The 10,000-nt window shown below is 36.6% G+C and overlaps 1 protein-coding gene across 1 annotated transcript in view; it reads right to left on the reverse strand.

The window, feature by feature from the left end:
* LOC113815259 (leucine-rich repeat-containing protein 49) overlaps positions 1-10,000 on the reverse strand; it is a 120,575-nt gene that overhangs the window by 15,153 nt on the left and 95,422 nt on the right. The window contains 1 exon segment of the mRNA XM_070117473.1: positions 5,582-5,651. Coding sequence (XP_069973574.1) covers positions 5,582-5,651 — 70 coding nt within the window.

The raw sequence follows: 10,000 nt of genomic DNA on the forward strand, positions 1-10,000 counted from the left end.
GGGACGGGGGGGAGAAAGATGAAGGACGGGAACAGCAAGTGAGGAACGAGGGGGGGGGAGAAGGACGGGATGAAGGGTGAGGAACGGGGGGGGGTGGAGGGTGTAGAGGGACAGGGAAGGGGGAAGGGACGTGGGGAGGGGGGGTAAGGGATGAGGGACTGGGAAGCGGTAGGCAGATGGAGGCCGCACCTCTAGACAATCAGCGGTTAATTAAACTGCCGTAGATCCCTAGATAGGAGAGGAGGCAGCCCGGATTAGAGAAAATTGAACTTCGGGGATTGGAGGATTGACTTCGCTTCCCCGGAAACAAACTTTCCCGATGAAGTTTGAGGCGACCGCCCTCTTGCCCACCGAGCAGGGGATCTTGCCTCGCCGGAACGCGGCCTAATAAGGGAGGCAGCACAATGCCCTGGAAGGAGGTCGGGCTCTGCCTAGCCTACCGAGCATCGTCCGTGCAATCAGACGGTGCCTTTCACGGCGGGAGCCGCGTCGCCGGAGGCTTGCTGGTCGCCGTGACATGACCGAGGAGAACCAAGATTTTACCATGACGAATATATCGCAGGGAAGAAGTACATACACAGAGTAAAGGCCGTGTCACACTAGCACTTTTTCCGTCAATCTCTTTCTCCGTAAAGGCCGTATCACACTAGCACTTTTTCCGTCAATTTCTTTCTCTTCCGTAAAGGCCGTGCCACACTAGCACTTTTTCCGTCAATTTTTTGACAATTTTCTTTAACATGAATACAAACATTCTCGAATATAGCTCTTGGTTTGACTATGGTTGGCTGAAAAAGTTGACGGAAAGGTTTTCAGACGGAAACGATCATCATCGTCTGACTGGAGAATCGACAATTCGCTCAAAATTGGACAAAATTTCAGAAAATTGTCAAAAAAAATTGACGGAAAAAGTGCTTGTGTGACAGTACTTCAGGGATCGTCGGCACAAACGGAATGCCTCCCAGACCAAAACGGTTACGACCGTTTCCGTCTGGCTAATTTCCGTAATGATGTTTGTACTATTAATAAATTAGATAGGATTAAATTAGAATGTAAACATAAAGCTAATATTTTAGAACATTCGTATATACAATATACATCATAATATTTCTTTAAAATAACGTAATATATATGAAAATGTTCGTGTGATTCCCGGGACCTCACCCGATAGCGCCATATATTTGTTTACATAATTTTCATACGGAGTTTATTCGGAAACGCAAAAATTGACGGAAAAGTGCTAGTGTGATAGGGCCTTAAATTATAAGAGAGTTATATACAAAGACAGAAAGACAGACAGAATTGCGGATATCAAAAATTGAAAAATAAAGAGTCAATCTATAAATGGAGTTTTTCATCAGGAATATAGGACAGAGAAAAAACCTATATCGAGCACACTGAGGGAGCCATAAACGATAAAAAGGATCACGGGCGAGTCCTAAAATCTTTTCACTGAACAATGGGTAAGCAGGAGCAAACAGGAGCATCCAAGCGGTGTAGAGGCGTGTATGTACTCTGCTTGACGTACGTTGCCAACTAGGGAATTCCATATCTGACAACAACAATCAACAATAAGCCTCTTTTTGTTTCTCTTTGACTACATATTTACCTTACTTAAGAAATCGAAGAAAAATAATACCCATAACGAAGCAAATAATAAGGATTCAAATAGCCTAACAACTGATACCGAGACAAAATTATTTATTTAAAAAACGAGCACCACTATCATACGGCACCATAACGATCTGGCCAAACCCTCTTTGTTGACATGCCATTCAGATATGAACATTCAGACCGTATATTGTTTGTTTTTTACTACAATTAATTCTACGGTTTAGTGGTGTAATTATCGAGGTAAAAGTCACCGTCCGTTTTCTTTCTTTCTTTCAAACCACGTTCCGAATATTGAGAAAGGGTTCATGCAGTTACTGAAGCGTTTCGAAGCTCCGTTCGCCACTCGTTCGAACTGGACAGCAGCGTCAGTGAAAAACGGATATCCACGTAAGCCCACTAATGAAAGCTTCCTTGTCAAGTGTTTTTAAACTTTTTGGAATACCTTTCAGAGGACGGAAGCGCTTTTGAAGTACTCTAATCACAAAGAGCGTACTGTTATACATTTTCATTATTATTATTGTTATTATTATTACTATCATTTGTTATTATTGTTATTAAGTTATGATTATCGTTTATAATCATTATTGTTGTTGTTGTTATTGTTATTATTTTTCATCACTATTATTATTGTCATTGATATTATTATTATCATCATTATTATTAATCATCATTATTATTATCATTATTATTATCATTATTATCAACAGCATCATCTTCATCATTGGGGCATTATTATTATTATTATCAATCACTATTGTTATTATATTTCTCTATTGTTGAGCAACGGAGTGCGGAATGACGTACATACAAAAAAAAGTAACTTTATAGACGAAAATAAGAAAAATTCTGGCCGCTAAATATGTAAACCATGTCTTCCTTTCTTGGGCAGTATTGGCAGTCCGCCAGATAAGAGATAATGAGGACAGTTCTGTGAAACGTTATCAATCAATGACGTCATCGATACCGCGTCGAGTGGTACGCTCTCTTCTGCTCCCTTTTCACTGTGACTTTTTTTGCTTTTTTTTTCTTTATCTGTTTTTTTTTTTTTTTTTTTTTTTTTTTGCTTTTCTTTTTCTTTCTCTTTTTTCCGAAGCCCATGGGGTAATGAACACTATGACATGTTCGCTTTGCAGAGGTATTGTTTTATGATCTCTCTTTATTATTATTATGTTGTTGTTGTTGTTCATAATATATTTTTTTTTTTTTTATCTTTTTTATTCTATTTTTTTTTTTTTATCTTTTATTTTTATTTTTTAACTTTTTTCTTCTTTTCTTTTTGCCTATTTTTCCTTTTTCCTTTTTTTCCTTTTCTTTTCTTTTCATACTTTTTTCCTCTTTTATATCTTGTTCACTCCTGCTAGACCTAATCGGCATTTCTGGAAACCTGAATTGAGAACCGGATTCCTTCTAGTGGCTGGATCTAAAACCCCATAGCGTTGGTGGATGAGGAGACTGTATTGGCCATTGGATCTGCGGCCACTTACGTATTTCACGTTTTCTGGCGTCCAATTTATCCGGTAGACGTATGTGTGATTAAGGTTTTTGAGGAAAAAATAATGTTCGCTTAACCAAAAAATGATATTGCTAAGTTGGATGTTTTATAAACTTGATTTATAGTAGTGATATGGACTTAAAAATATGTATCTAAGGCGACTGGAACTTGAGGGAGATTTGGTTCAGTATATATACGTGATACTGTACTAGGAATTGGTGTATTGACTTATCTTTTGTTGTTGTTCAACTGGAAACTAAAACTACTCCATATTTTCCTTTCTTTGCATCTCGTCCATGATAATTGCCCCTTCATATTGCATATATAGATTATAATAATCTGCGAGAATTTAATGCAATAATCTGTATAACAGGACTTTTCCCGCGCGTTTTCTCTTCAGCTGTGGAGACGACGCTGGTGCATTGTCTCGGCAAAAACAAAGGCTAGCGGAACTATCTATCTAATGAGTTTTGTATCCTTCGTCTATGGTACTTATAACAGGGTCGTGTAGGCTATTATAAGCGTATTAGCTTGCTTGTCTCTTCCTGGAAAACGATTTCTGCTGTAAGGTCGACAAAGAAGAAAAAAGGGATTTTGAGGCTATATTTGTGGCACTTGTCATGACTTGGACAGTGGTACAATTTTACGTCGTTTTCTTATTGCTGGGTTTCTTCCTCGTTGCGCAGATCTTTTTTATTTTGATATAATTTTATGCTTTATTACTATTTTTTCGTTTCTCTCTTTACCTTCTAACTTCATTTTTCTCTCTCTTCTTCTCTCTCTCTCTCTCTCTCTGTCTCTCTCTCTCTGTCTCTCTCTCTGTCTCTTCTCTCTCTCTCTCTCTCTCTCTCTCTCTCTCAATCTCTCTCTCTCTCTCTCTCTCTCTCTCTCTCTCTCTCTCTCTCTCTCCCTCCCTCTCTTTCTCTCTCTCTCTCCTTCCCCGCTTCCCTGTCTTACTGCCCCCTCTCTCTCTTTGAAACCATGAGGATATAGATCCAGGTGGAATATGAGCTTTAAAATAAAATAAGCTCTCACCTCAGGAGACAAAATGATAATGATAGAGAGAGAGGATAGCCATGATAATAAAGATGATTATAGTAAAAAAAAAAAAAAAAAAAAATGAAATACGACTACAGATTTTTGCCAGACCAGGAGATGTATATCTCGGCTACATTGTTATAAATAAAATAACATGAAAATTGTGAATCATAAAACACAGCTGTAAAACACACATGAAAACTTTCAGAATTATACAGACAATGGTTCAGCTTGTGTCTCAGCTGACAAAGTTAATGTTGAAAAGAAGATTAAATGAATAGAAAGTTAGTTTTCTCCTTTGGTGTTTCCTACGTTAAATGAAGGGTTAGAGTGAGTTTAATGTGCGTAAATATGAGATATGTGTGAATAGAGAAGATCAAAAAGGAATTATTTATGGTTTGTGGTTACGATTAGTTGCTAAATTAAAATCTTTCGGGGGCAGAAAAGTGAACGTGTGTGTGTGCGTATATGTGCGTGTGTAACCATACTACGCGGAATACATGCATGTATTATTAACCAGACCTTGTGCACGATGCTGACAAAAAATACATCCATGTATTCTGATTGATATTATGCTTTTTGTACGAACTTCTCTCGTATTTTTCTTTCTTTTACTTTTCTTTCTTCCTTTTCTCTTCTGTTTTATTATCGAATTTCTTTCGCAGAGACTCCTGAAGAGCTCTTCATGTGCACAGTACATCTCGTTTGCGTCGGGTGGCTTCTATTCAGGGAAAAAGTCATCTCCTTCCCCCGCATGTACGTCAGCCGAGGAGTTCTAGAGCGTCCGCGCATGCAAGGCTATTCTTAGAAAGTCATTTGGGCGTAAAAATGAAGAATATCGCCACGGAAGATGTCTTCCTGGCCGAGGAGGATGGAACTTTTTATTTTCATCTCCGCGGAGAGTCCTTACTTACTCAGAAAGAAAATATAATATGTGAAACTGTTTATGTATGATTATGACTGTCTGCTAAATGTGTGTTATTATGATGCTGTTTTTTTTATTTGTTCGGTGTTGTTTTCGCATTTGTAGCGAGTGATTTTCAAGTGTCATTAAGATACCGAAGCTTGTCACTTTTCGTAACCTGCTTCCTTGAAATAAAGTCCGAACAGTTTTCTTCTGATTATAATATTCGCACAACTTTTTCGACGTTGGTGGTGCGAATAAGCAAGAAGATGAGAGTTATAATGGACATGCCTGTCAGAAGGTAAACTTTGAAAAAGTTAAAGTCTTGACTTGTATGGATCATGTATGTTTAAAATTAAAGTTTTTCACCCACCACCATCCTTGAGCTCGAGGGCTCAACAACCTCCGTTAAAGATGCCTATCCACTCTATCCTTTTAACACATGCAGGATTCGAACGACCCCGCACTATCACCCACAAAACACCTTGTGGTTCCTTAAGCGGTTCTTTCCATCCCCTCTCCGCGTCCGGCCTTACCTTCAGATAGGGCCAATCCCTTTGGACATGGTAGCAGTTGGTTCCCGTGCAGTGGTCCAGAGACCTCGAGCTTCGTCAAGAATGTTCTATTCCAAATCTGAGTCGGAGACAAGCCTTTGGTGGTGGTGGTGGTGGGGGTGAGGAGAAACGGAAATTGGATTATTATTGTTATTGCTATTACTATTCTTGATGTCGTTATTATTATCATCATCATCATTATTGTTACTACTATCCTTCTATCTATTATTATATGTATTATTATTATCGTTGGGTTATAATAATTATTATTATTTTCATTAATATTGTTAGTAGCTATCACTATTATTAAGCATTATCACTATCATAGATTTATCATCATTATTATTATCATTATCATCATTATTATCATTAACTATTATCATTATCGGTGATCATTGTTATTATCATTATCATTACTATTATCATCACCATTATAGTTTATCATCATTATCATCATCATGCGTGTATTGTAATGCTGTTAACATTCCCATTAGTGGGCAAACTTTATCGTTATTTCTGTTTATTATTATATTTTTATTATTATTATTTTTAACAGAAGAGATGAGATAATTATAAAGACAAAATCTTGAGACTATCGAGCAGTTGTCAGGAATGTATAAAATGCGTCACAAGCAAGTATATTGTCCTGTAATGCTGTTGCTATTGTTGTTTTTCTTATTGTCCTTTGTTGTTGCTGTTGTTGTTATTGTCCCTTTGTTATTTTGTGTTGTTATTGTCCTTGTTGTTGTTGTTATTATTGTTCTTGTTGCTGCTGTTTGTTGTTGTCATTTGTTCTTGTTATTTTTTTTGTTATTGCCCTTGTTATTATCATTGCCCTTGTTATTTTTGTTGTCATTGTCATTGTCTTATTGTTACATAGTAGTTTAAATTATCACCATGCTAGAGGATCATATTTTGATTAAATTAATTCCTCTTTTCTTATCCTTATACATATTAAAGTATCTACGCAGTCTTTTTTTCCATTCACGCAAGGACAACACATCACTCCTAAGTCTTTTCCTCTACTTAAACCACACTGCCAATTCCTGTCACTAAGCAATATTGATAATCCAAAAAAAATGCGGATTTTATGAAGACAGAGGTATAGATATGATTATGAATATAGATTTAGATATACATGAAGGTAAAGAAATATTGGTATTAGATTGTTACTATTATTCATTATTGTCATTATCATTATTATTCTTATCATTATTATTGTTTTGTTGTTATCGATTATTATCATGGTATTATTATTTATTACTATCGTTTTCAATTATTATCAATATTAGTATAATTTGTTATCATCTATATTATCATCGTCATTATTATTATTATTATTGTTATTATCATTATGCATTATTATTATCATCTAATTATTATCAACATTGATATTATTATTATTATCATTACAGTCATTATGTCATTATCATTATCATTAGATTAGCTTATCATAGTTATCATTATCATTATCATTATTATTATTATTATTATTATTATTATTATTATTATTATTATTATTATTATAATGATTATGATTACTGTGTTATATTGTTTTTTCTGTTTTTCTAATCCATTTGTACAATCACTATTATCAGTATCATCATCATCATTAGTAAGTAGTAGTTTCATTATCAATTCCTTTTTACTGTCGATTATCATCATCATCATCAATCATCATCATCATTATTGTTATTCATCCATCAGCATTATCATTACTATATTATTATCACTATCATCATCATTGTCATGTTACTATTATTATCATTATCATTAAAGTTATAATTATTTTTATTACTATCAATATCATTTACTATTTGTATCATCATTACATGTTCTGTGTATGATATAAATAGTATTGGAAATAATGGGTAGTTATACTATATTTACAAAAAACAAAAAAAATCTTGTATAACTTTCATAATACGTGAAAACGATCATCATGTGATATTATGAATACAATATAATAATAATGATAATGATAATAATAATAACAATAATAATAACAACATCAACAACAATAGCAAGAACAATAATGATAATAATGATAATCGACAATAATAGCGAGGTAATAAATTTTGATCTTAAATTCATAGAAATGTGTAAATTCAGATTTTGTGACGCGCTGCGCATATGTTGCATTTCTTTTGTCAAAAGGGAGTGTTGTTTACGATCCAGATGGACCAACGGCAGACATGGACGCCTGAATGGGTTCTGACTTCTAGCATCTGAACTTATAGTGAAGTCCAGAATCCATTTTTTTATCACAATAAAAGGGAGGATATATTGAAAGAAAGAAAAATACATGTCAGCCTGCCAGGGTTTTAAAGCTGAAGTCAGTGTGTAAAAATACTGTAGTGAGATGTTCTGAATATCAATGACATCATCATCTAGGTTATACAACTCGGGTGAATGGCAGCTCTAGGACAAGAAAGCTGAATTTGAGAATTTGCATTACCTGGTTTCATCATTATTAATGCAATCAAATGATATGTGAAACTAAAAAGGTGATTACTCGAAAGTGTTATATTTATAATTTTTGTGAATGAATGTTTTTTTTTTCTGACTGATTGGTATGCTAAAGAAACTGCTGGAAAATTATGTAATCATTTTTTAAAAATCTAATTGAGCGTTTAATGTTTTATTAGTTTGTGATTTCATGAAATTAGATCATTTGATATCGACAACTCTTTAAATTGAAATAGGATTTATATGATTTAAGCTATGAATAATACTAATTGCAGGTTGAATGATTGTAACTTTGGAACCTTCCCTGAATGATAATTGAACATTTAGCAATCCAGTGCAATTATTATTATCATTGTTATCATTATTGTTATCATAAATGCATCTATTATTATTGTCGTTATCGTACAATAATCATTATCATTATCGGGTTATCATAATTATCATTACCATCATTAAAAAATCGTCCTCATTATGCTCACCATTATTATTCATATTATCCTCTTCCTTCTTATTATCCTCAAGCATTACTAATCTTGCTATTGTCCTCTTCTTCTTCCTCCTCATTATCCTTACTATTACTACTCCTGTCTTATCGACATTTTCCTCCTCCTACCTCATTATTACCATTATTATTGTTATTGTCCTCTTCTTCTTCCGCTCCCCATATTATCATCACTATTACTATTCCTCATCTTTCTTCTTCTTCCTCCTCCTCCTCATTATCATCATTAATCATCACCTATTACTATTCCTCTTCTTCTCTCATTCTCTTCATATTCTTCCCACTATTCTATCTATCCTCCTCTTCTTCTTCCTCCTCCTCCTTCCTCATCATCACTCATTACCATTCCTATCCTCTATCTTCTTCTTCACCTTTTTCCTCGCCACTCCTCTTCCCCACATCGCATCACCATTACTATTTCTAGTCCCTCCTCTTCCTCCTCATTATCATAACATTACTATCCCTATCCTCATCTTCCTCCTCCCCACTCCATTATCTCCGCCACCTTCCCCTCCCTTCCCCGCTCCTTCTCCCCGCCCACGTCGCCGCCCTGAGGGAAGCTTTCCTCGCGCCCTACCGCCCGTGGGTCCCGCGACTGAGACGAGGCAACACGCCCGTCTTTTTGGCGTTATCAGATTTGTCAGCTGCGTCAGTCCTTTAATAGGTTTATGGCTGACATTGGCCTCGAAGTATTGGCGCGCGGGGTGTGTGGGTTGGGAGTCAAGAGGTTGTCAATGGGGAATGATTATGTGGGTTGAGAGGGAAGAGGTTGTGGGGGTTGGGAGAGGAAGAGGATTTGTGTGGGTTGAGAGGGAAGAGGGTTGTGTGGGTTTGAGGAGGGAAGAGGTTGTTGTGGTTGAGAGGGAAGAGGTTGTGTGGCTGCAGAGGGAAGAGGTTGTGTGGGGTTGAGGGGAAGGAAGAGGTTGTGTGGGATGAGAGGAGAAGAGGTTATTGTGTGGGTTGCAGAGTCAGAGAAGGTTGTGTGGGGGGAATGAACAGTGTGTGGGTTGAGAGGGAAGAGGTTGTAAGCTGGAGAGGGGAAGAGGTTGTGTGGGTTGAGAGGGAAGAGGTTGTGTGGGTTGGGTGAGTCAAGGAAGGTTGTGTGGGGAATGATGTAGGGGTTGAAGAGGAAAAAGTTGTCTGTGGGTTGAAAGAGGGAAGAAGGGTTGTGTGGGTTGAAGAGGGAAGAGGTTATTGTGGGTTAGAGAGGGGAAAGGTTTTTTGGGGGAAATGTGTGTGGGTTGAGAGGGAAGAGGTTAGTATGGGTTTCTGAGTCAAAAGAAGGATTGTAAAGTGGTCGCTGAGAGGGAAGAAGGTTGTGTGGGGAATGTTGTGTGGGTTGGGAGTCAATGGGTTTATCTGTGGGTTGAACAGAGGGAAGAGGTTATTGCGGGAATGTATGGGTACGTGGTTATTGAGAAAAGGGAAGA

The sequence above is a fragment of the Penaeus vannamei genome, chromosome 40, assembly GCF_042767895.1.
Source record: "Penaeus vannamei isolate JL-2024 chromosome 40, ASM4276789v1, whole genome shotgun sequence".
In the NCBI taxonomy this organism is placed as follows: domain Eukaryota; kingdom Metazoa; phylum Arthropoda; class Malacostraca; order Decapoda; family Penaeidae; genus Penaeus; species Penaeus vannamei.